Consider the following 26,757-nt stretch of genomic DNA (forward strand, 5'->3'; position numbering starts at 1 on the left):
TTCCACATTTTGTTACATTACAGCCTTATCGTAGAATGGATTAAATCGTTTTTATCCCTCATCAATCTACACACAATACCCCATAATGAAATATACATTTACATAAGTATTCAGACCCTTTACTCAGTACTTTGTTGAAGCACCTTTGGCAGCGATTACATCCTTGAGTCTTCTTGGGTATGACGCTACAAGCTTGGCACACCTGTATTTGGGGAGTTTCTCTAATTTTTCTCTGCAGATTCTCTCAAGCTCTGTCAGGTTGGATGGGGAGCCTCGCTGCCCAGCTATTTTCAGGTCTCCAGAGATATTTGATCGGGTTCAAGTCCGGGCTCTAGCTGGGCCACTCAAGGACATTCAGAGACTTGTCCCGAAGCCTCTCCTGCGTTTTTATTGGCTGTGTGCTTAGGATTGTTGTCCTGTTGGAAGGTGAACCTTCACCCCAGTCTAAGGTCCTGATCGCTCTGAAGCAGGTTTTCATCAAGGATCTCTCTGTACTTTGCTCTGTTCATCTTTCCCTCGATCCTGACTAGTCTCCCAGTCCCTGCTGCTGAAAAACATACCCACAGCATGATGCTGCCACCACCATGCTTCACCATAGGGATGGTGGCAGGTTTCCTCAAGACCTGACACTTGGCATTCAGGCGAAAGAGTTCAATCTTGGTTTCATCAGACCAGAGAATATTGTTTCTTATGGTCTGAGAGTCTTTAGGTGCCTTTTGGAAAACTCCAAGCAGGCTGTCATGTGCCTTTTACTGAGGAGGGGTTTCTGTCTGCCCACTCTATCATAAATGCCTGATTGGTGGAGTGCTGCAGAGATGGTTGTCCTTCTGGAAGGTTCTCCCATCTCAACAGAGGAATTATGGAGCTCTGTCAGAGTGACCATCAGGTTCTTGGTCACCTCCCTGACCAAGGCCCTTCTCCTCCGGTTGCTCAGTTTGGCCGGGCAGCCAGCTCTAGGAAGAGTCTTGGTGGTTCCAAACTTCTTCCATTTAAGAATGATGTAGGCCACTGTGTTCTTGTGGACCTTCAATGCTGCAGAAATGTTTTGGTATCCTTCCCCATATCTGTGCCTCAACACAGTCCTGTCTCAGAGCTCTACGGACAATTCCTCGGACCTCATGGCTTGGTTTTTGCTCTGACATGCACTGTCAACTGTGGAACCTTTTATATAGACAGGTGTGTGCCTTTCCAAATCATGTCCAATCAATTGAATTTACCACAGGTGGACTCCAATCAAGTTGTAGAAACATCTCAAGGATGATCAATGGAAACAGGATGTACCTGAGCTTAAGTTTGAGTCTCATGTTAAAGGGTCTGAATACTTATATAAGTAAGGTATTTCAGTTTTTTATTTTTCATACATTTCAGAACCTGTTTTTGTGTTATCAATATGGGGTATTGTGTGTAGATTGATGAGGAACACTTAAATTTAATCCATTTTAGAATAAAATACACACACACACACACACACACTAATACTATACTGAACAAACATGTAAATTCAACAATTGTACTAAGTTACAGTTCATATAAGGAAATCTGAAAATTGAAATAAATTCATTAGCCGCTAACCTATGGATTTCACATGACTGGGCAGGGCCGCAGCCATGGGTGGTGCATAGGAGAGTGAGAGTGCATAGGCCTACCCACTGGGGAGCCAAGCCCAGCCAATCAGAATTCGTTTTTCCCCACAAAAGGGCTTTATTACAGACAGAAATACTCTTTAGTTGCTTCAGCTATCCGGGTGGCTGGTCTCAGATGATCCAGCAAGTGAAGAAGCAGGATCTGGAGGTCCCTGGTCACATGTGGTCTGCGGTTGTAAGGAAGGTTGGACGTACTACCAAATTTTCCAAATGACAGAGGTGGCTTATGGTAGAAAATTAACATTCAATTCTCTGGCAACAGCACTGGTGGACATTCATACAGTCAGCATGCCAATTACACGCTCCCTCAAACTTGAGGCATCTGTGGCATTGTTTTGTGTGAAAAAACTGTGCATTTTAGAGTGGCCTTTTATTGTCCCTAGCTTCTTGATATGCCACACCTGTCAGGGAATGTAAACACATTTGTTCCCAGAATTTGAGAGAAATATATTTTTTGTGCCTATGGAACATTTCTGAGATCATATTTTTCAGGTCATGAAACATGGAACCAACACTTTACATGTTGCCTTTATATTTGTTCATGTTTTGTTTATATACATGGCCAAAAGTATGTGGACACCTGCTCATCAAACATTTCATTCCAAAATCATGAACATTAATATTGAGTTGGTCCCCCCTTTTTCTGATATAACAGCCTCCACTCTTCTGGGAAGCTTTCTACTAGATGTTGGAACATTGCTGAATGAGGTCGGGCACTGATGTTGGGTGATTAGACGTGGCTCGCAGTCTGCGTTCCAATTCATCTCAAAGGTGTTCAATGGGGTTGAGGTCAGGGCTCTGTGCAGGTCAGTCAAGTTCTTCCACACAGATCTTGACAAACCATTTCTGTATGGACCTCGCTTTGTGCACAGGGGCATTGTCATGCTGAAACAAGAAAGGGCCTTCCGCGAACTGTTGCCACAAAGTTGGGAGAACCGAATCATCTAGAATGTCATTGTATGTTGTGGCGTTACATTTTCCCTTCATTGGAACTGAGGCCTAGCCCGAACCATGAAAACAGCCGCAGACCATTATTCCTTCTCCACCAAACTTTACAGTTGGCACTATGCATTCGAGAAGGTAGCGTTCTCCTGGCATCCACCAAACACTGATTCGTCGGTCGGACTGCCAGAGGGTGAAGCGTGATTCATCACTCCAGAGAACGCATTTCCACTGCTCCAGAGTCCAATGGAGGTGAGCTTTACCCCTCTCCAACTGATGCTTGCCATGGTGATCTTAGGCTTTTGTGCGGCTGCTCAGCCATGGAAACCCATTTTATGATGTTCCCGACAAACAGTTCTTGTGCTGACGATGCTTCCAGAGGCAGTTTGAAAGTCACTGAGCTCTTCAATAAGGCCATTCTACTGCCGATTTTTGTCTATGGAGATTGTATGGTTGTGTGCTTGATTTTATACACCTGTCAGCAAAGGTTGTGGCTGAAATAGCCGTATCCACTCATTTGAAGGGGTGTCCACATACTGTTTTATATTCCTGTCATTGCTCGTTCTGCTATTTCTTTCTGTTGTGTGTATTGCTAGGTGTTGCTAGGTATTGCTAGGTGTTACTGCACTGTTGGAGCTAGAAACGCAAGCATTTCGCTGCACCTACGATAACATTTGATTAGATTTTCTACCTTGTGAGGAGAGAGAACGGTGGTGTAGGCTGTTCCAAAGCTTTGAAAACCGACGTTACTGGAGTCTAACATCCATCATCTTTGTTTAATGAAACGGGATGTTCTTGGTTGTCAAATGAACCTTTTATCTAATGTTAAAACAAAGTGATGGATCATGTCAAGGACACCGGGTGGTAGCACAGTCTCACCGTGACGTTGCTTGTTTTCCTTGCATAGTGACGAAGCTGGAAACCATTCCCTCTATGTGTGTACTCTGCACATTGCCTCATTCACCCTGAAGAGTTTTAGCAATTGAAAGAAGACCACATGTTTGTTTTGTGTCAGTGTCAATGGCCATGTCCGACTCGGTCTTGCCTGCTACTTACTAAAACTACATACGGTGTGATAATCGTCCTTAGGGCTGACCCCATTTAGTCGACTGGTCGATAGGCTGTTGGTCGACCAAGATCAGACAAGCAGTCTAAAGTATACAGTACCAGTCAAAAGTTTGGACATACCTACTCATTCAAGGGTTTTTCTTTATTTTTACTATTTTCAACATTGTAGAATAATAGTGAAGACATCAAAACTATGAAATGACACATATGGAATCATGTAGTAACCAAAAAGTGTTAAGGAAATCAAAAATATATTTGAGATTCTTCAAAGTAGCCACCCTTTGCCTTGATGACAGCTTTGCACGCTCTTGGCATTCTCTCAACCAGCTTTATGAGGTAGTCACCTGGAATGCATTTCAATTAACAGGTGTGCCTTGTTAAAAGTTAATTTGTGGAATTTCTTTCCTTAATGCATTTGAGCCAATCAGTTGTGTTGTGAAGAAAATAAAAAAGAAGCTAATTCTAATCAGGGAAAATTCTAATTCTAATCAGGTAAAATTCTGATTCTAATTCTAAGCAGGTCCTAACACAGCCTCAGAAGCCTCCTGTGAGAGCGGAACATTTCTTAGCGACAATAGTCCTTGTAGTGCTTCTGCCGTCAAGTCAAAAACATCTTGGCTGCAGATGTGATGTCCAGCTTCTTGGACTTCTTAGACACTTGTGCTGTACAATTAATCACTGTGTCTATAAAGGACATGAAATCCACTTTCTTCACATTGAGTGTATCCAGATCACTCGATTGACTTAAAACACTACCAACTGGTTTCAATGCATCCACCTCCATATCTTCAACACTGTTGTCTCTTCCTCCTTCAACTCTCTTCACCGCCTCCACATAGGAGATCTGCTGCACAGCCCTGATCCTTGACACCTCAACCTCCTTCACCCTAACAGGGCACTCAAGGAAGTCCGGAGTATGATCCCCATCACAGATGTAACATTTTCCATTCACAGATTCTTCAATATCATACTTCTCCCATCTGTAAACATTTTGACACGTGACCAAATCCTTTACAATTTCCACACTGTAATGGTTTGGACACATTTTTTACATTTACATTTTAGTCATTTAGCAGACGCTCTTATCTAGAGCGACTTACAGTAGTGAATGCATACATTTCATGCATTTAAAAAAATTATAATTGTACTGGCCCCCCGTGGGAATCGAACCCACAACCCTGGCGTTTCACACACCATGCTGGCGTTGCAAACACCATGCTCTACCAACTGAGCCACAGGGCAGTGTATCGACAGGCTTTTCTCCTTCCTTCCATTTACCATATGGGTCAGGTGACGGGCACTGACCACTCCTGGGATTTTCTGACTAAGGTACTCATTATCTATATCCAATGAGACTCCAGCTAGAACTCCTTTGGCAGGCGCCTTGCTCCGAAGATCAATACATGTTACTTCTGACGTGGACAATTTAGCCAGATCCAGTAGACGCTTCTTCTGTTCTTCATCGACACAATTAACCAAAACAAGGCTGCTTCTAGTCACCTTGATTTGAATCCACCTTTTCCCACTGCTTTCTTCACAGTCCTCAATATTACAAATGGATTTCCCAAAGGAATGTCCTTGTCCAAAAAACGCACTATGTACTAAGCAACAAACATCAACCTACTACTCACCCATACTGAGAATGCATCATCTAATGTGGAATTGCTTTGTTTCCCGCCATTCATTCATTTTTGCTACAGCTGGTCCCATTCTGTGATTATCAGCTGATTTTATTAGCTGCTGTCAAACACACGTAGATCAGAAAAGACTCATCTCTTCCTCAATAGCATGCAGCTATGAGTATGACATCCTGGCATTTCAAATCATACTACAGTTTAGAAAATAGAAAACGTTCTGTTTTCGCATAACCAATCAGCCTACTCTTCAAATCAGATCAAACTTTATTTGTCACATGCGCCGAATACGACGAGTGTAGACTTTACCGTGAAATGCTTAATTACGAGCCCTTAACCAACAGTGCAGTTCAAGAAGAGTGAAGAAAAAATGTACCAAGTAGACTAAAATAAAAAGTAATAATAAAAAGTAACACAATGAGAATAACATTAATGAGGCTATATACAGGGGGCACCGGTACAAAGTCAATGTGCAGGGGTACAGGCTAGTTGAGGTAATCTGTACATGTAGGTGTGGGTAAAGTGGCTATGCATAGATAATAAACAGCAAGTAGCAGCAGTGTACTAAAGGAGGGGGTGGTCAATGTAAATTGTCCGGTGGTGATTTTATGAATTGTTCAGCAGTCTAATGGCTTGGGGGGTAGAAGCTGTTGAGAAGCCTATTGGACCTAGACTTGGCGCTCCGGTACCACTTGCCGTGCGGTAGCAGAGAAAACAGTCTATAACTTGGGTGACTGAAGTCTCTGACAATTTTTATGGGCTTTCCTCTGACACCGCCTATTATATAGGTCCTGGATGGCAGGGAACTTGGCCCCAGTGATGTATTGGGCCGTTCGCACTACCCTCTCTATCGCCTTACGGTCAGATGCCGAGCAGTTGCCATAACAGACGGAGATGCAACCGGTCAGGATGCTCTCGATGGTGCAGCTGTAGAACCTTTTGAGGATCTGGGGACCCATGCCAAATCTTTTCAGTCTCCTGAGGGGGAAAAGGTTTTGTCGTGCCTTCTTCACGACTGTCTTGGTGTGTTTGGACCATGTTAGTTTGTTGGTGATGTGGACACCAAAGAACTTAAAACTCTCCCCGCTCTACTACAGCCCCGTCGATGTTAATGGGGCCTGTTCGGCCCACCTTTTCCTGTAGTCCACGATCAGCTCCTTTGTCTTGCTCACTTTGAGAGAGAGGTTGTTGTCCTGGCACCACACTTCTGTGACCTCCTCCCTATAGGCTGTCTCATCATTGTCGGTGATCAGGCCTAGCACTGTTGTGTTGTCAGCAAACTTAATGATTGTGTTGGGAGTCGTGTTTGGCCACGCAGTCGTGGGTGAACAGGGAATACAGGAGGGGACTAAGTACACACCCCTGAGGGGCCCCAGTGTTAAGGATCAGCGTGGCAGACGTGTTGTTGCCTACTCTTACCACCTGCGGGTGGCCCGTCAGGAAGTCCAGGATCCAGTTACAGAGGGAGGTGTTTAGTCCCAGGGTCCTTAGCATAGTGATGAGCTTCGTGGGCACTATGGTGTTGAACGCTGAGCTGTAGTCAATGAACAGTATTCTCACGTAGGTGTTCTTATTGTCCAGGTGGGAAAGGGCAGTGCGATTGAGTTTGCGTCATCTGTGGATCTGTTGGGGCGGTATGCGAATTGGAGTGGGTCTAGGGTGTCCGGCAGGATGCTGTTGATGTGAGCCATGACCAGCCTTTCAAAGCACTTCATGGTTACCGATGTGAGTGCCACGGGGCGGTAATCATTTAGACAGGTTAGCGTCGCTTCCTTGGGCACAGGGACTATGGTGGTCTGCTTGAAGTTTAGAACGCAAGTACGGTTATTCAGAAACTGATATTTTTCTTTCTGTAGTGTGACCTTTATCTCTAGTGTGAGTCGTGTCTGTTGTGTGTAGAATGTTGTGTAACCTTTTGACCTTTTGCTCTCTGTTAGGTGATTGGTCTGTTGGATGTGTTCACACCCGCCACCAGCCTAGAGGAATTCAACGACGTGTGAGTAATCACTTTCTTTCTTTCTCTTTCCTCCACTTCTATCCCCCCTCTCTCTGGCAGTTCATATAGCTCTTGGAGTTTAAATTGCCTAGCAGAACGCACGCACGCACGCATGTGTGATATGATGGTTTATTTAAACAAACCAATTTCTGCAGATCTTTATTTCGTATGGTTTGTCGTGTGGTTCATCTCACTAAGGAACATACAGGATTACCACGTGCACGCATCATTCCTTATTTCCATGGTAACAAGCATTCCACTTTCTCCATGGCTGCCAGTGTGTGTGCAGAATACTGACGCAATAACCTTCACTTCACACACACACACACAACTCTCCCTGGTTCACCCTAAAGGATATGTAAAGCATTTAGCAGTGCTTATGGCTTGAAATTCGTAGTGCTGGCAGAGACTCTCGCTTTTTCATTCTCGCTCAACCGTTTTTGTGTTGCCATGGTAACAACCGGTCTTCCTCTTTTTTTTTTTTTTTTTGATTGGCAGGTACCTGGTGACCCATCTGATGGGGGCGGACCTCAACAACATAGTGAAGTGTCAGAAGCTGACAGACGACCATGTGCAATTTCTCATATACCAGATCCTCAGGGGACTCAAGGTCTGTCTGTCTGTCTGTCTGTCTGTCTGTCTGTCTGTCTGTCTGTCTGTCTGTCTGTCTGTCTGTCTGTCTGTCTGTCTGTCTGTCTGTCTGTCTGTCTGTCTGTCTGTCTGTCTGCGTTTTTCCATAGCTGCAGCAGGTAAAGGTTCCGTAGGTATACAGTGTTCTTAATTGTTGTTTTGTTTTGCAGTATATCCATTCAGCAGACATCATCCACAGAGTAAGTTACATCATATTTACATTTCATATTTAAATCAAGATGCTTGCATGGGATGGAGGATGGGAATATTACTCAATACCTTCCTTATTCTCCCCTCTGTCCCTCTCTCGCTCCATCTCCTCCCTCCCTCTCTCTTCTCCTTCCCTCCCTCTCTTCTCCCTCCCTCCATCTCTCTCTTCTCCCTCCCTCCCTCCATCTCTCTCTTCTCCCTCCCTCCATCTCTCTCTTCTCCCTCCCTCCATCTCTCTCTTCTCCCTCCCTCCATCTCTCTCTTCTCCCTCCCTCCATCTCTCTCTTCTCCCTCTCTCTTCTCCCTCCCTCCCATTTTCTTCTCCCTCCCACTTTCTTCTCCCTCTCTCTCTCTTCTCCCTCCCTCCTCTTTCTCCCTCCCTCCCTCTCGCCACAGGATCTGAAGCCCAGTAATCTGGCAGTGAATGAGGACTGTGAGCTCAAGGTAAAAAAAATACTATCGGCCTACTGTACCCTCTTTAGTGCCTATAGATCTGCTATCTTAATCTGATCACTCTGTTGTAGTGTATTAAAGGTTTTAAAAGGCTTCTAAAGTTAGTAGATTCCACTTTAAAATGTCAGACTTGATTTACCCTAACGAAAAATGTCAACCCCTACAACAATGTCCATTAACTATAATCCACATAATAATTCCCATTTCCTGTTGCTGCAGTATTATCTTGGTGCTGTGAGAAGCAGGGTCAAATTAAGATCTAGCATCTGTTCTGATCAGCTCCTCTCCAGCTCGAAAGTGATATGTTACTATAGTTGTCTTTTTAAAACATTTTATTTTAAATGTTGTTTTTTTTAACACCTGACAGATCACCATCTTAAAACATGTAATAACACAATTTGTACCAGCAGTTATAGTTCTTGTTGGATAGTACTGTTTACAGTACTGTGTGTTCATTATTATTATTAGTGGCTTTAATGCACTCCACCCACGCACGAGGTTAGAAGCGTAGGATTTAATCTGCTGTGGAGTTTGTTTATAGCTAACCCTATCTTCACATACACCCACGCATATACAACACACACACACACACACACACACACACACACACACACACACACACACACCCCTATCTCCTAATTTATCCGTCAGATCCTGGACTTTGGTTTGGCGCGACACACTGATGATGAGATGACGGGTTATGTAGCGACCAGGTGGTACCGCGCCCCAGAGATCATGCTGAACTGGATGCATTACAACATGACAGGTAATGATATACTATAACTATCACTACAACATGACAGGTAATGATATACTATAACTATCACTACAACATGACAGGTAATGATATACTATAACTATCACTACAACATGAAAGGTAATGATATACTATAACTATCACTACAACATGAAAGGTAATGATATACTATAACTATCACTACAACATGACAGGTAATGATATACTATAACTATCACTACAACATGACAGGTAATGATATACTATAACTATCACTACAACATGACAGGTAATGATATACTATCACTACAACATGACAGGTAATGATATACTATCACTACAACATGACAGGTAATGATATACTATCACTACAACATGACAGGTAATGATATACTATAACTATCACTACTACATGACAGGTAATGATATACTATCACTACAACATGACAGGTAATGATATACTATAACTATCACTACAACATGAAAGGTAATGATATACTATAACTATCACTACAACATGACAGGTAATGATATACTATAACTATCACTACAACATGACAGGTAATGATATACTATAACTATCACTACAACATGACAGGTAATGATATACTATCACTACAACATGACAGGTAATGATATACTATCACTACAACATGACAGGTAATGATATACTATCACTACAACATGACAGGTAATGATATACTATAACTATCACTACTACATGACAGGTAATGATATACTATCACTACAACATGACAGGTAATGATATACTATAACTATCACTACTACATGACAGGTAATGATATACTATCACTACAACATGACAGGTAATGATATACTATCACTACAACATGACAGGTAATGATATACTATCACTACAACATGACAGGTAATGATATACTATAACTATCACTACAACATGACAGGTAATGATATACTATAACTATCACTACAACATGACAGGTAATGATATACTATAACTATCACTACAACATGACAGGTAATGATATACTATCACTACAACATGACAGGTAATGATATACTATAACTATCACTACAACATGACAGGTAATGATATACTATCACTACAACATGACAGGTAATGATATACTATAACTATCACTACTACATGATAGATACAACACACACCTGGTACATATTCATCTAGTACACACACACAAGAAAACTGACAACTACATGAATGGATTGTTTTTGTTGTTGTAGTGGACATCTGGTCAGTAGGCTGCATCATGGCAGAGCTGCTCACTGGACGGACGTTATTCCCCGGCACTGACCGTATCCTTTCACTGTCATCATGGTGACGGAGAAAAGTTCAATATTGACCCCTATCCCCTACATCATTGGTGGGTAACATACGGATCTTGCCCGCGAGCCCAATCAATATGGCCCACGGGAGGTTTAATTGTTTTGTTTATTTGGGAAAGTATTATTTCGGGTTTATAAAAAAATATAGTCCCCTAAAGCACTGCATCGCAGTGCTATAGGCGTCACTACGGACAAGGGTTTGAACCGGGGCTATATGGTCCATTGAACAAGCATGGGAAACTGTTTAAACCCTTTACAATGAAGATCTGTGAAGTTATTTGGATTTTTACGAATTATCTTTTAAAGACAGGGTCCTGAAAAAGGGACGAGTTTGCATAGATACACATTTTAATGGGCCTATACATGCATACATGCATACATACATACATACATACATACATACATACATACATACATACATACATATTTTTTAGAGAGTTTTGAGAACTGTCCTCAAGTCTTATCCAACTTTTCCTTCTCTTCCCACCTCGTTCCATTCATCCATCCCATCCCTCGGTTTTCCTTTATGTTGGAGTGGTATAGACGTAGACGTTGGTGTGGTATAGACGTTGGTGTGGTATAGACGTTGGTGTGGTATAGACGTAGACGTTGGTGTGGTATAGACGTTGGTGTGGTATAGACGTTGGTGTGGTATAGACGTTGGTGTGGTATAGACGTTGGTGTGGTATAGACGTTGGTGTGGTATAGACGTTGGAGTGGTATAGACGTTGGTGTGGTATAGACGTTGGAGTGGTATAGACGTAGACGTTGGTGTGGTATAGACGTTGGAGTGGTATAGACGTAGACGTTGGTGTGGTATAGACGTTGGTGTGGTATAGACGTTGGAGTGGTATAGACGTTGGAGTGGTATAGACGTTGGAGTGGTATAGACGTTGGAGTGGTATAGACGTTGGAGTGGTATAGACGTTGGAGTGGTATAGACGTTGGAGTGGTATAGACGTTGGTGTGGTATAGACGTTGGAGTGGTATAGACGTAGACGTTGGTGTGGTATAGACGTTGGTGTGGTATAGACGTTGGTGTGGTATAGACGTTGGTGTGGTATAGACGTTGGTGTGGTATAGACGTTGGTGTGGTATAGACTGACGTTGGAGTGGTATAGACTGACGTTGGTGTGGTATAGACGTTGGTGTGGTATGGACGTTGGAGTGGTATGGACGTTGGTGTGGTATGGACGTTGGTGTGGTATGGACGTTGGTGTGGTATGGACGTTGGTGTGGTATGGACGTTGGTGTGGTATGGACGTTGGTGTGGTATGGACGTTGGTGTGGTATAGACTGACGTTGGTGTGGTATAGACTGACGTTGGTGTGGTATAGACTGACGTTGGTGTGGTATAGACTGACGTTGGTGTGGTATAGACGTTGGAGTGGTATAGACGTTGGAGTGGTATAGACGTTGGTGTGGTATGGACGTTGGTGTGGTATGGACGTTGGTGTGGTATAGACTGACGTTGGTGTGGTATAGACTGACGTTGGTGTGGTATAGACTGACGTTGGTGTGGTATAGACTGACGTTGGTGTGGTATAGACGTAGACGTTGGTGTGGTATAGACGTAGACGTTGGTGTGGTATAGACGTAGACGTTGGTGTGGTATAGACGTAGACGTTGGTGTGGTATAGACGTTGGTGTGGTGTTGACGTTGGTGTGGTATAGACGTTGACGTTGGAGTGGTATAGACGTTGGCGTTGGAGTGGTATAGACGTTGGTGTGGTATAGACGTTGGTGTGGTATAGACTGACGTTGGTGTGGTATAGACTGACGTTGGTGTGGTATAGACTGACGTTGGTGTGGTATAGACTGACGTTGGTGTGGTATAGACGTTGGTGTGGTATAGACGTTGGAGTGGTATAGACGTTGGAGTGGTATAGACGTTGGAGTGGTATAGACGTTGGAGTGGTATAGACGTTGGAGTGGTATAGACTGACGTTGGTGTGGTATAGACTGACGTTGGTGTGGTATAGACTGACGTTGGTGTGGTATAGACGTTGGAGTGGTATAGACTGACTTTGGTGTGGTATAGACGTTGGTGTGGTATAGACTGACGTTGGTGTGGTATAGACTGACGTTGGAGTGGTATAGACTGACGTTGGTGTGGTATAGACTGACGTTGGTGTGGTATGGACGTTGGAGTGGTATGGACGTTGGTGTGGTATGGACGTTGGTGTGGTATGGACGTTGGTGTGGTATAGACTGACGTTGGTGTGGTATAGACTGACGTTGGTGTGGTATAGACTGACGTTGGTGTGGTATAGACTGACGTTGGTGTGGTATAGACGTTGGTGTGGTATAGACGTAGACGTTGGAGTGGTATAGACGTTGGTGTGGTATGGACGTTGGTGTGGTATGGACGTTGGTGTGGTATGGACGTTGGTGTGGTATGGACGTTGTTGTGGTATGGACGTTGGTGTGGTATAGACTGACGTTGGTGTGGTATAGACTGACGTTGGTGTGGTATAGACGTAGACGTTGGTGTGGTATAGACGTAGACGTTGGTGTGGTATAGACGTAGACGTTGGTGTGGTATAGACGTTGGTGTGGTGTTGACGTTGGTGTGGTATAGACGTTGACGTTGGAGTGGTATAGACGTTGGCGTTGGAGTGGTATAGACGTTGGTGTGGTATAGACGTTGGTGTGGTATAGACGTTGGTGTGGTATAGACGTTGGTGTGGTATAGACTGACGTTGGTGTGGTATAGACTGACGTTGGTGTGGTATAGACTGACGTTGGTGTGGTATAGACGTTGGAGTGGTATAGACGTTGGAGTGGTATAGACGTTGGAGTGGTATAGACGTTGGAGTGGTATAGACGTTGGAGTGGTATAGACGTTGGAGTGGTATAGACGTTGGAGTGGTATAGACTGACGTTGGTGTGGTATAGACTGACGTTGGTGTGGTATAGACTGACGTTGGTGTGGTATAGACGTTGGAGTGGTATAGACGTTGGAGTGGTATAGACTGACGTTGGAGTGGTATAGACTGACGTTGGTGTGGTATAGACTGACGTTGGTGTGGTATAGACTGACGTTGGTGTGGTATAGACTGACGTTGGTGTGGTATAGACGTTGGAGTGGTATAGACGTTGGTGTGGTATAGACGTTGGTGTGGTATAGACGTTGGTGTGGTATAGACGTTGGAGTGGTATAGACGTAGACGTTGGTGTGGTATAGACGTAGACGTTGGAGTGGTATAGACGTTGGTGTGGTATGGACGTTGGTGTGGTATGGACGTTGGTGTGGTATGGACGTTGGTGTGGTATGGACGTTGGAGTGGTATAGACGTTGGAGTGGTATAGACGTTGGTGTGGTGTTGACGTTGACGTTGGTGTGGTATAGACGTTGACGTTGGTGTGGTATAGACGTTGGAGTGGTATAGACTGACGTTGGAGTGGTATAGACTGACGTTGGAGTGGTATAGACTGACGTTGGTGTGGTATAGACGTTGGTGTGGTATAGACGTTGGAGTGGTATAGACGTTGGTGTGGTATAGACTGACGTTGGTGTGGTGTAGACGTTGATCAGTTGAAGCTTATAATGCTCCCATGGCAATCCCAGAACCTGAGCTCTTTATGAAAATCTGAGTCTTCTGCCACGTTCTTTTCCGCTTTGGCTCCGCCCACGCCCGCTTGCCTGCATTTGGGTTGTGCCTCTGCGTTACTATGACAACCTCCTAAACTACTATACTTTCTTCCTGTCCTGCCCTTATATAGCTACTCACTGTAACTCTAACTCAACACCACAGCTCCCTGTGTATGTCCAGCTCCCAGATACATGGGCTGCTCTCAGTCAATATTCTTGTATTCTTAAAGCCAATATTTAAGGTAAACAATTAGTAACTAAAAACTTCCATAGTGTGTCTATTAAGAGAAGCAAAGACGACCATCTAGTTCAGTTCCCCAACTCTGCTCCTCCAGTACCACCAACAGTACACAGTTGTATTGTATCCTTGGACAAACACACCTCATTCAACCCAATGAGGTGTGTTTGTCCAGGGATACAATACAACTGTGTACTGTTGGTGGAACTGGAGGACCAAGGTTGGGAAACACTTATCTAGTTGTCATTGAGTAGAGCTGCCTTGTAATGCCCTCGATTCCCTCTTGTCAATCTGAGTTCATCTGTTCCTCTGACACATGTTTCTCTACTGTGATCTCAAAGCATGTTGTCTCTATTCAGTAGTACAGCTCTCTCCATCCTCTCTACCTCCCTCTCTCCTCTCCCTACATTCACTCTCATCACCCCATCTTATTCTCTACCCCACACACACACACACACACACACACACAAAAATAGGAAAACATTTATTCAGTATTTACAGTTGAAGTCGGAAGTTTACATGCACCTTAGCCAAATACATTTAAACTCGGTTTTTCACAATTCCTGACATTTAATCCTAGTAAACATTCCCTGTTTTAGGACTGTTAGAATCACCACTTCATTTTAAGAATGTGAAATGTCAGAATAATAGTAGAGAGAATGATATATTTCAGCTTTTATTTTTTTTAATCTCATTCCCAGTGGGTCAGAAGTTTAAATACACTAAATTAGTATTTGGTAGCATTGCCTTTAAATTGTTTAACTTGGGTCAAACGTTTCAGGTAGCCTTCCACAAGCTTCCCACAATAAGTTGGGTGAATTTTGGCCCATTCCTCCTGACAGAGCTGGTGTAACTGAGTCAGGTTAGTAGGCTTCCTTGCTCGCACACACTTTTTCAGTTCTGCCCACAAATTTTCTATAGGATTGTGGTCAGGGCTTTGTGCTGGCCACTCCAATACCTTGACTTTGTTGTCCTTAAGCCGTTTTGCTTCAACTTTGGAAGTATGCTTGGGGTCATTGTCCATTTGGAAGACCCATTTGCGACCAAGCTTTAACTTCCTGACTGATGTCTTGAGATATTGCTTCAATATATCCACATCATTTTCCTCCCTCGTGATGCCATCTATTTTGTGAAGCGCACCAGTCCCTCCTGCAGCAAAGCACCCCCACAACATGATGCTGCCACCCCCGTGCTTCACGGTTGGGATGGTGTTCCTCAGCTTGTAAGCCTCCCCCTTTTTCCTCCAAACATAACCATGGTCATTATGGCCAAACAGTTCTATTTTTGTTTCATCAGACCAGAGGACATTTCTCCAAAAAGTACGACCTTTGTCCCCATTTACAGTTGCAAACTGTAGTCTGGATTTTTTATGGTGGTTTTGGAGCAGTGGCTTCTTCCTTGCTCAGCGGTCTTTCAGGTTATGTCGATATAGGACTCGTTTTACTCTGGATATAGATACTTTTGTACCTGTTTTCTCCAGCATCTTCACATGGTCCTTTGCTGTTCTGGGATTGATTTGCACATTTCGCACCAAAGTAAGTTCATCTCTAGGAGACATCCTTCCTGAGCGGTATGACTGCTGCGTGGTCCCATGGTGTTTATACTTGCGTACTATTGTTTGTACAGATGAACGTGGTACCTTCAGGTGTTTGGAAATTGCTCCCAAGGATGAACCAGACTTTTTCAGAGGTTTTGACTGATTTCTTTTGATTTTCCAATTATGTCAAGCAAAGAAGCACTGAGTTTGAAGGTAGGCCTTGAAATACATCCACAGATACACCTCCAATTGACTCAAATGATGTCAATTAGCCTATCAGAAGCTTCTAAAGCCATGACATAATTTTCTGGAATTTTCCAAGCTGTTTAAAGGCACAGTCAACTTAGTGTATGTAAACTTCTGACCCACTGGAATTGTGATACAGTGAAATAATCTGTCTGTAAACAATTTTTGGAAAAATTACTTGTGTCATGCACAAACTAGATGTCCTAACCGACTTGCCAAAACTATAGTTTGTTAACAAGGAATTTGTGGAGTGGTTGAAAAATGAGTTTTAATGACTCCAACCTTTGTGTATGTAAACTTCTGACTTCAACTGTAGTTTAGGGACACTTTGACCTGTGTGACAGTATGATGTGTGACCCTTGACCCTGACCCTGAAAGATATAAACCAGCTGCAGCAGATCATGAGGCTGACAGGAACGCCCCCGGCCTGTCTCATTAGCCAGATGCCCAGCCACGAGGTGAGGCACTACGATATGTCCTTCCCAGGTCTCTCCAGTTCCTCCAGGCTGCAACAGGCCTTCCCACAAGTCCCATGTTGTTTCCATGCCTTTTTTAAAGAGATTCTCCGGTACTTTTGTATACTTTTTAGCGAGTAGTTCTGAAAGTAGAGCTCACGAGGCAAAAGTGGTCCTCGGAAATTGCGTACTACGTCACATATGTGCACATACAGTGCCCATAGAAAGTCTACATCCCCCTTGGATTTATTCACATTTTATTGTCTTACTTAGTGGGATGAAAATGTATTTAATTGTCATTTTTTTGTCAACAAAATAGATTTAAAAAAAATAAAGATGAATGAAAACTAAAACGCTAATATACCTTGATTAGATAAGTATTCTTGGGTAAGTCTCATAAGAGCTTTGCACACCTGTATTGTGCAATATTTGCCCATTATTCTTTTCAAAATTCTTCAGAACTGTAACTTGGCCACTCAGGAACATTCACTATCTTCTTGGTAATCACGCGATTAAACTGATTAATCGTTTAATTGTAATTAACTAGGAGATCGGGGCACCAAGGAGAATATTCAGATTACAAAGCTATAATTTTCCTAATATAACTTTCCTGTACTATAATATTATATTCTATTATAGTATAGGCAGATTATCTTCTAGTTTAATTGGTGTATTTTACCTCTAGTCCAGTCTCATACCAAACGTCGTAAATTGTTGTATCTGCACGAACCCAGTCTTTACTAAAATCATCCATACATCAATTGTCTTAAAATCATTTATTTACTACACTAAGTAATTAACAGAAAAACATACAAACAGTAATTATCGTCACAAAGGATTGGTATCGGAATGTGCCCTACTGGCTAAACAGGCAGGTCGGCCTGTTGAACAATGGATCATAAAAGGTCGGCTGAGAAGTTACACAGGGTTCATTAATATTAACAATTGAAGGCTCACTCATTCGGGAACAATTGCAATCAATATATATTTATGCTCAGTGTGTCGTTCTGATTCTTGTTGGAGATTTCGGTTCTGTTGGGAAGTTTTGTCCGCGTTCTCTCTCTCTCTCTCTCTCGGTTAGAATGGATCTTTCAGAGTGACATTCATTAATGTCGTCATAGAATGGTGGTTTCGTTGGTCTTCGCGTTCGATGATATAATTTACTTAGCTGCAGACTAATAATTAATATCAAAGACTTGTTCTTATTCTGTCGGTATCAATAGTCTAAAAGTTAACCACGTGGTATGGTTCACTTTCAGTAGAGGAATTAGATGGTAGAACCTATTTGCCAACGGAGTGTAGGCCTGGTCTGGAGAAATGTAAATCAGGGAGTGTTTTATAGTGCCCATCGAACAGGCTGGTCAAATGACACCTGGTCCTGTATGTGTCCCTGGGGCGTGCCTATGACTGAGTTAGATTTGGTTACAGAAATACAATTCTATCACATTACATCAGTACATAGCATCTCAATGTCTTACAAAAGCTTTATCCTTATTAATACATTCCATACACCCATATGAGGCAAGTCTTAAACTGAGTCTATTATATAAACAGTTTTATGGTAATATGGCTATATTGTCTCTTCTGAGTATCACAAAATGGTACCAAGCGGATCAGTTCGTAGCTGGATTCTTCACCAATCTTCCATACCTTCTCCAGAACACAAAATGTCGCTTGGCTCTCCAATTCTATGAGTTGGAAGAATTTCCTGTGTCTCTCGATGGGCCATGTGGCCAGAGACTCTCCTGGAATTTTTGAGTTTTTACGACCCTTTACACACAGGGTGGATTGTGTGCAAAAGGGAGGGGTCAACTGTCCTCCCTGTACCAAAAGAGGCCAACGTCATGACACTGGTGTAAAGCAGACTGAAGCAGGTTTTGCTGTAGGATTTTGCTGTTGCCTGTTTATTATCTTCCTGAAAAACTTGCCTAAACAAAACTATATTTTAGTTATTTAATTTGTAAAAGTGTGTAGCATTCTCTTTTCACTTTGACTTGGAGTATTTTGTGTACTGTAGATCAATGACAAAAAAATGCAATTAAATCTATATCAATCCCACTTTGTAACGCAACCAAATGTGAAAAAAGTTCAAGGGGGTGTAGATTTTCAATAGGCACTGTATGTGCACCACATCAATGCTCTCTCACTCTGCTGTGTGTGCGTCTCGCTAGCTGTCGCTCAGATGGCGAGGGGCTGAAGCTCATTGGTTGAAACTAATTGCTAGGGGGCTGGCACCGCACAGATTCCAGAAAACAGTCTCTTTCAAACTAGGGATTTTGTGGCTAATTGAGGTAAAACAGTAATTCTGCTCATAGATTATGCGTGTGTGAACTACACATTAACACATCCAGCCCAAAGTGGGGTGTTAAAAAAATATATATATGAAAAAAACCGGAGCATGTCTTTAAGATCCAATTTATTTTTTCACACCTCTGATTTTGAACTCTTTATTGTTGAGGAAGGGCTTGTAGGTAAGCATTTCACTGTATGGATTACACCTGTTGTATTCTGTCATGTGACAAACTTTGATTTGATATTGCTCTCTGTCCACGGAACCCAGGCAGAAACAGAATTGGAGTCACAACATCAACCAATGCCCTTTTCCCTCTGAAAGCCAATCAACCTTGCTATTTTTTTGATTGATGACAATATGCCCCTAGAATTTTGTTACACTCTGCAGAGCTCTTCCCACCCTCTCTCTACACCAGTCTGCTTTTTGTCTCTGATGTAATCTCACCACTTCCCAGAGTGCTTTGAAAGCCCTAATTCCTGGTAACTGTCAAAAATAAAGGAAATACCAACATAGTGTCTTAATAGGGCGTTGGGCCACCACGAACCGCCAGAACAGCTTCAGTGCACCTTGGCATAGATTCTACAAGTGTCTGGAACTCTATTGGAGAGATGAGACACCATTCTTCCACCAGAAATTCCCTCATTTGGTGTTTTGTTGATGGAAAACGCTGTCTCAGGCACTGCTCCAGAATCTACCAGAAGTGTTCAACTGGGTTGAGATCTGGTGACTGAGACACACACACACACACACACACACACACCCACACCCTTTAAACCCCCTGTGCTCCTTTGAGACCCCTCTTTTAAAGTCACTGAGATTTCAGATTTTAAAAAATAAATAGCAGTAAAGCTATTTAAGGTTGAGTTGATACTTCAGTATGCATATCTGCCCAGAACTATTATAGTCCATGCATATATTATTGGATTCCAAGCATGCCCAAAGAGAAGATGCACTTATCATTTTTCACAGTGAGTGTTTGAGGCAGCAGTTGGGCAAAATGGAGCACACAATTCCATAAAAGTAATCTCGAAGTATAAAACAGAACAAGGAAGTTGTTGACGTGATCTCCTAATAAGTTTTGAAATGTGGTATAAGAATTTTCAAAGTAGATAAACATTTCATGAAATATGATTAGGTGATTTATTTTTTAATAGATGACCCTAAGCATGTTGGGATGTTAATTGCTTAATGAACTCAGGAACCACACCTGTATGGAAGCACCTGCTTTCAATATACTTTTTCTCCCTGTATTTACTCAAGTGTTTCCTTTATTTTGGCAGTTACCCGTACATCCACTGTGCCCGTAACTGAAATGTCCTTCTCCCATTGGCGTCATGATTTACGCATTCTGATCAAGTTTTGACCCTAAGTGTACAGAAAGCTATCTTCACAGCCGACCTGTGGGATCACTTGATTTCAGAAACAGTCGTCTGTGTTCTCTATCCAGTGTGTTTTTGAGCTGTGTTGAGTGGAATATGTGTTGAGCTGCTATGTGTGTATCTTTGACAGGCCAGAAACTACATCAACTCCCTTCCCCAGATGCTCAAGAGGAACTTTGCTGATGTGTTTGTTGGCGCTAACCCACTAGGTAATAATGGGCTAGTCTGTGTTGTGTAACATGCGTACACACACACTGTTTAACACACAGCATTTCCTTTATACTCTCCATCTTTTGGTACTACCCAGTAAGAAATAAGGTTTTTGTCTGTTTAGTGTAACGTTCACACTCACTCACACTGTCTAATCAGACACACTCTCTGTCCCTTTCTCCCCTCCCCCTTCTCTCCCACTAGCGGTGGATCTGTTAGAGAAGATGCTGGTTCTGGACACTGATAAGCGGATCACAGCGTCCGAGGCCCTGGCCCACCCCTACTTCTCCCAGTACCACGACCCTGACGATGAGCCAGAGTCCGAGCCATACGACCAGAGCTTCGAGAGCAGAGAGCTGGAGATAGAGGAGTGGAAAAGTAGGTGGACATAACAAAATACTCTTATTTAACTAGGTACTGTACAAGTCTACTGACCTCTGATTCTCTTGTTTTCCCTCCTCTCTCTCTCCCAGGGTTGACGTATGAGGAGGTTTGCAGCTTTGAGCCCCTGCCATTCGATGGAGACGAGATGGAGTCCTGAGTGGACGAGGGTGAAGTCATTGCTAATCCCGCCTCCTTCTCTTACTGAACTGTGAGGAAGAAGTTGCATGTAGACACTGATCTAGGGCTAGTTTTGTGTTTCATCCCCTAATGGTTTAGGTTAGGATCTGGGGGTAAGCTGATCCTAGATCTGTACTTATATACAACTTACATCCGGAGCACGCAACCTTGTGTGAGGACTATCAACTCACCAGACTAGTTCAAACAAACAAACAGGAAACCACGACATTCAAGTGCCTGCCGTCATTCATTTCTGGGGTTAGAGGTCAAGGGTCAAAGGTGACCCCCCCCCTCCTACACCCTCCTCCAGCTTGCTGTATTATATCGTCTTTGATTGGGTCCCTGGGATGAATTGGGGAAATTACTTTGTAATATATTATCTAGTGTTTGTGTGTTTTAGAATGTATTAAGTCACATTATTTGCCAAAAACTACCTAAATTCCTGGAAAAGGTGCTCAGATTTTAACGTTCAATATAGCAAAAACAATCACATGGTTTAACCAACAAACCACTGCATTTTTAGAACAGTTATTTATGGTCTGTAGTTCATAGCCTTTTGGATAGAAGATGGTAGGAAATACAACAGTGGTCATGACCTGCTCCTTTTCTACGACAAACCTTGTCTCCACTGTCAAACTGTACTCTGTTGTTATGCCTACCAGGGTTTTAGATGTGTAAATAAGACTGCCCTCTTGTAAATAAATCATACTGTGCACCAAAAGTAATACTGTCTAGAAGTCCCTATTATCATAGAGCATAGACCCCTCAAGGCTTAGAACGTTGCCCCTAGCTACAAGAACCCTTTAGGAATGACTGGCAGGTTCCATACTCAGAGGGATTGTTATTTAATAGTATTCCATTAGAATGTACACTAGTTTTAACTTAATCATAGTAAAGTTTTGACATCCATCTTTTCTCTCTAAGTCAATCACCCAGAAAGAGGGAAGGGGAGGGCTTGGTAGTTTATTCGCTTATCCTGCCTCTTAACTTATCTATTTTTCTACCCATCTCTGTCTGTTTCTTTTCACTCCATCGTTGAAACATTGCCCCCTTGAGCACTGTCCTGTCCTCTGTGTAGTCTGATGAAAAGTAAGTGCAGAGGTAATGTGACTGTCACAAAATGTTATTTAATAGAATGTATTTAAAATCCTCCAACCCCATATCACAAGACTGATGCTGAAATCAGAATGGGTTTTCCCAAGCATCCATAGTGTCTGCTCTGTCGAGTGCTTTAAGGTTCAGAGTTGGAGCTTCCATTAGATAGCTATAGGCATAGAGATCCTATTAATAACATACAATTCTATGGTTCTAGGAATCTATAGGAAGTCTTGATAAATCACTGGATTCCCAGTCCTAGTTATTGACAATGTATTTTTAAATAACTATATTTCCGTAGCTGTATCTTGTTATTCTGTTCTATTAAATATGTGGGATGGTAGCTCCCCCTACTGTATTTAACACCTTTTTATCTTTTCATTTCTACATGAAGTGGCTTCATGTTAGTCTCTGAGTGCATGCCAAAATAGCACATTATTCCTTATATAATGCACTATTTTGGATCAGATCTCATAGGGCCCTGTTCAAAAGTAGTGCACTAAATAGGGAATATGTTGCCATATAGGATGTACTGTGATTATTCCCATAGAGCGATCAACATATTTATCTCTTCTTATTTATACAGTACAGCGCTCAAACCAGACAATATTCAGAATCTCTTCCAGTTAAAACAAAAACAATGCCTGAATCTTAACACAGTAACTACTTTTTATTTAGTATTATTTTATGACTGCTCATGGTGGGAATTGTTCTGGCTCTGTAAAGCAGTAGACTACCTATCAAATCAGTGTTGGTGTCAAAGTCATTCAATTTATTTCAAATGGACTTGAACCCGTCTCTAGCTCTTCCCACGGCTGTATCTCTGTGTTCATTAGGCATAAAACTGGAGAAAACCTTTTGAAACAAATGGGCTTTCTAATTGCATGTTTCAAAATGTGTTTTTTTTTTTGTTTACCGTTTGCTGTGTTCTGAACATAGACTCATGACATACAGGGCTGTGGTCTTTCTGTGTAAATCAGTGAGTGTCCACTTGAGGGCTGTATCATAGCAGGATCACTAACAGACAGCTGGGGCGTATTCATTACGCCGGTCTGTTAAAAAAACAAACTGAAACGGAAGCAAACGAAACGGGGCGGGACCTACCTGAATTTGTCCAATAGAAACTCTTGTTTTCGTTGCAAAACGCAACTGTTTGGATTAATGATTAGACCGCAGCTCTTGTCTGGCTCATTTAAAAAGCTAAGAGTTGTTGGGACTGTCAAGTCAGTTATAGCATGCCCATTTCAAGTCTTAATGTTGGAAATATATTTCTGATCATTTATTTCTGATCATTTCGTTGGCTGACCCGTTGATCCTGCTTTGCGATACAGCGTTGTGTGTTTTCATGGTTACAGCAGCAGGATGCTGGAGGGTAATACAGAAACCCCATACATTGTATTGACACAGTAACATAGGTTAGTGATTTAGCAGACGCTCTTATCCAGAGCGACTTACAGTAGTGAGTGCATACATTTCATACATTTTTTTTTTTCCTGTGCTGGCCCCCCAGGTTAGTTAGGTTACTGTCCTGCAGCAATCTCTCTCTCTCTCTCTCTCTCTCTGTCTCTCTGTCTCTCTCTGTGTGTGTGTCACAGCAAATTACTATTCATAATCTGGCTGATCATGCAATGAGTATTGGTTACCTTATTTTGCTATTGTTATGGTTGTTTATTTGATTTATATGTTTTTAACAGACAGACCATGTTTACTTTGTACTTTAATGATTCCCCACATTCAGAACCATGAGAGCAGGTAATGTCACCTGTTAATACCACTGTTAGAAAATAAAGGCTATTATTTTTCAGAACTGGCCTGTCATTCTTCCTTACTATATGCAGTTTCCTCATTAAATTACACAATCCAGAGCGAACCACGCTACATCTGCATGTGTGGTTCCCACTGTGAAGCATGGAGGAGGAGGTGTGGTTCCCACTGTGAAGCATAGAGGAGGTGGTGTGCTGGTGACACTTGTGATTTATTTAGAATTCAAGGCACACTTAACAAACATGGCTACTACAGCATTCTGCAGTGATACGCCATCCCATCTGGTTTGCGCTTAGTGGGACTATCATTTGTTTTTCAACAGGATAATGACCCAAAACACACTTCCAAGTTGTGTAAGGACTATTTGACCAAGGAGTTTGATGGAGTGCTGCATCAGATGACCTGGCCTCCACAATCAACCGACCTTAACCCAATTGAGATGTTTTGGGATGAGTTGGACCGCAGAGTGAGGGAAAAGCAGCCAACAAGTGCTCAGCATATGTGGGAACTCCTTCAAGACTGTTGGAAAAGCATTCCAGGTGAAGCTGGTTGAGAGAATGCCAAGAGTGTGCAAAGCTGTCATCAAGGCAAAGGGTGGCTACTTTGAAGAATCTAAAATATATTTAGATTTGTTTAACACTTTTTTTTGGTTACTACATGATTCCATATTTTATTTCATAGTTTTGATTTCTCAACTATTTTTCGACAATGTAGAAAATAGTCAAAATATAGAAAAACCCTTGAATGAGTATGTCCAAACGTTTGACTGGTACTGTAGTTTGAAGAGAGCAGAGTTGGAGTGACTTGCACTTTCTCTTGAGCTATTGTTATAGCCCACCTTTTTAGGAGTGGGAATATTTTCAGACGGAGAAATATGGTTGATCAATATTTAGGCCTATTTCTAGACAATGTAGTAAACTATAGCCTAATCATAGGCCTATTTAGGAAGAACATTTCCTTGGAAAGATAACTGCACGTGCTTCTCCGCCCATGTATAGGCTATAGCCTACTCTATTTAACTGAGAACACACGCGCACCTGATCTCGCAGGTATGGCTACTGACCTGAAAGCAGCTAGAATGACGACATTTACATTACATTTACATTTACATATAAGTCATTTAGCAGACGCTCTTATCCAGAGCGACTTACAAATTGGTGCATTCACCTTATAATATCCAGTGGAACAACCACTTTACAATAGTGCATCTACATCTTTTAAGGGGGGGTTAGAAGGATTACTTTATCCTATCCCAGGTATTCCTTAAAGAGGTGGGGTTTCAGGTGTCTCCGGAAGGTGGTGATTGACTCCGCTGTCCTGGCGTCGTGAGGGAGCTTGTTCCACCATTGGGGTGCCAGAGCAGCGAACAGTTTTGACTGGGCTGAGCGGGAACTGTGCTTCCTCAGAGGTAGGGAGGCGAGCAGGCCAGAGGTGGATGAACGCAGTGCCCTTGTTTGGGTGTAGGGCCTGATCAGAGCCTGAAGGACACAAGGGAGTTGTCAACCGTGATGGCGAGATCATGGAACGGGCAGTCCTTCCCCGGAGGAAGAGCTGCTCCGTCTTGCCGAGGTTCAGCTTGAGGTGGTGATCCGTCATCCACACTGATATGTCTGCCAGACATGCAGAGATGCGATTCGCCACCTGGTTGTCAGAAGGGGGAAAGGAGAAGATTAATTGTGTGTCATCTGCATAGCAATGATATGAGAGACCATGTGAGGATATGACAGAGCCAAGTGACTTGGTGTATAGCGAGAATAGGAGAGGGCCTAGAACAGAGCCCTGGGGGACACCAGTGGTGAGAGCACGTGGTGCGGAGACAGATTCTCGCCACGCCACCTGGTAGGAGCGACCTGTCAGGTAGGACGCAATCCAAGCGTGGGCCGTGCCGGAGATGCCCAGGTCGGAGAGGGTGGAGAGGAGGATCTGATGGTTCACAGTATCAAAGGCAGCAGATAGGTCTAGAAGGATGAGAGCAGAGGAGAGAGAGTTAGCTTTAGCAGTGCGGAGAGCCTCTGTGACACAGAGAAGAGCAGTCTCAGTTGAATGCCCAGTCTTGAAACCTGACTGATTAGGATCAAGAAGGTCATTCTGAGAGAGATAGCAAGAGAGCTGGCCAAGGACGGCACGTTCAAGAGTTTTGGAGAGAAAGGAAAGAAGGGATACTGGTCTGTAGTTGTTGACATCGGAGGGATCGAGTGTAGGTTTTTTCAGAAGGGGTGCAACTCTCGCTCTCTTGAAGACGGAAGGGACGTAGCCAGCGGTCAAGGATGAGTTGATGAGCGAGGTGAGGTAGGGGAGAAGGTCTCCGGAAATGGTCTGGAGAAGAGAGGAGGGGATAGGGTCAAGTGGGCAGGTTGTTGGGCGGCCGGCCGTCACAAGACGCGAGATTTCATCTGGAGAGAGAGGGGAGAAAGAGGTCAAAGCACAGGGTAGGGCAGTGTGAGCAGGACCAGCGGTGTCGTTTGACTTAGCAAACGAGGATCGGATGTCGTCAACCTTCTTTTCAAAATGGTTGACAAAGTCATCCGCAGAGAGGGAGGAGGGGGGGGGAGGATTCAGGAGAGAGGAGAAGGTAGCGAAGAGCTTCCTAGGGTTAGAGGCAGATGCTTGGAGTTTAGAGTGGTAGAAAGTGGCTTTAGCAGCAGAGACAGAAGAGGAAAATGTAGAGAGGAGGGAGTGAAAGGATGCCAGGTCCGCAGGGAGGCGAGTTTTCCTCCATTTCCGCTCGGCTGCCCGGAGCCCTGTT

General features: G+C 43.1%; 1 protein-coding gene across 2 annotated transcripts in view; it reads left to right on the plus strand.

The window, feature by feature from the left end:
- The window catches only part of LOC106566105 (mitogen-activated protein kinase 14A), a 47,685-nt gene extending 23,631 nt beyond the window's left edge, over positions 1-24,054 (plus strand). For both annotated transcript variants that reach the window (XM_045691904.1, XM_014133956.2), the window contains exons 3-12: positions 7,225-7,283; positions 7,782-7,893; positions 8,084-8,113; positions 8,520-8,567; positions 9,228-9,342; positions 10,537-10,608; positions 16,633-16,712; positions 20,512-20,590; positions 20,796-20,969; positions 21,065-24,054. In XM_045691904.1, the coding sequence (XP_045547860.1) occupies positions 7,225-7,283; positions 7,782-7,893; positions 8,084-8,113; positions 8,520-8,567; positions 9,228-9,342; positions 10,537-10,608; positions 16,633-16,712; positions 20,512-20,590; positions 20,796-20,969; positions 21,065-21,132 (837 nt within the window). In that variant the 3' untranslated portion in view covers positions 21,133-24,054. The remainder of the gene's footprint in view (positions 1-7,224; positions 7,284-7,781; positions 7,894-8,083; positions 8,114-8,519; positions 8,568-9,227; positions 9,343-10,536; positions 10,609-16,632; positions 16,713-20,511; positions 20,591-20,795; positions 20,970-21,064) is intronic.
- The last annotated feature ends 2,703 nt before the right edge of the window (positions 24,055-26,757 follow it).

The sequence above is a fragment of the Salmo salar genome, chromosome ssa12 (assembly GCF_905237065.1).
Source record: "Salmo salar chromosome ssa12, Ssal_v3.1, whole genome shotgun sequence".
NCBI classification, from domain to species: Eukaryota; Metazoa; Chordata; class Actinopteri; order Salmoniformes; family Salmonidae; genus Salmo; species Salmo salar.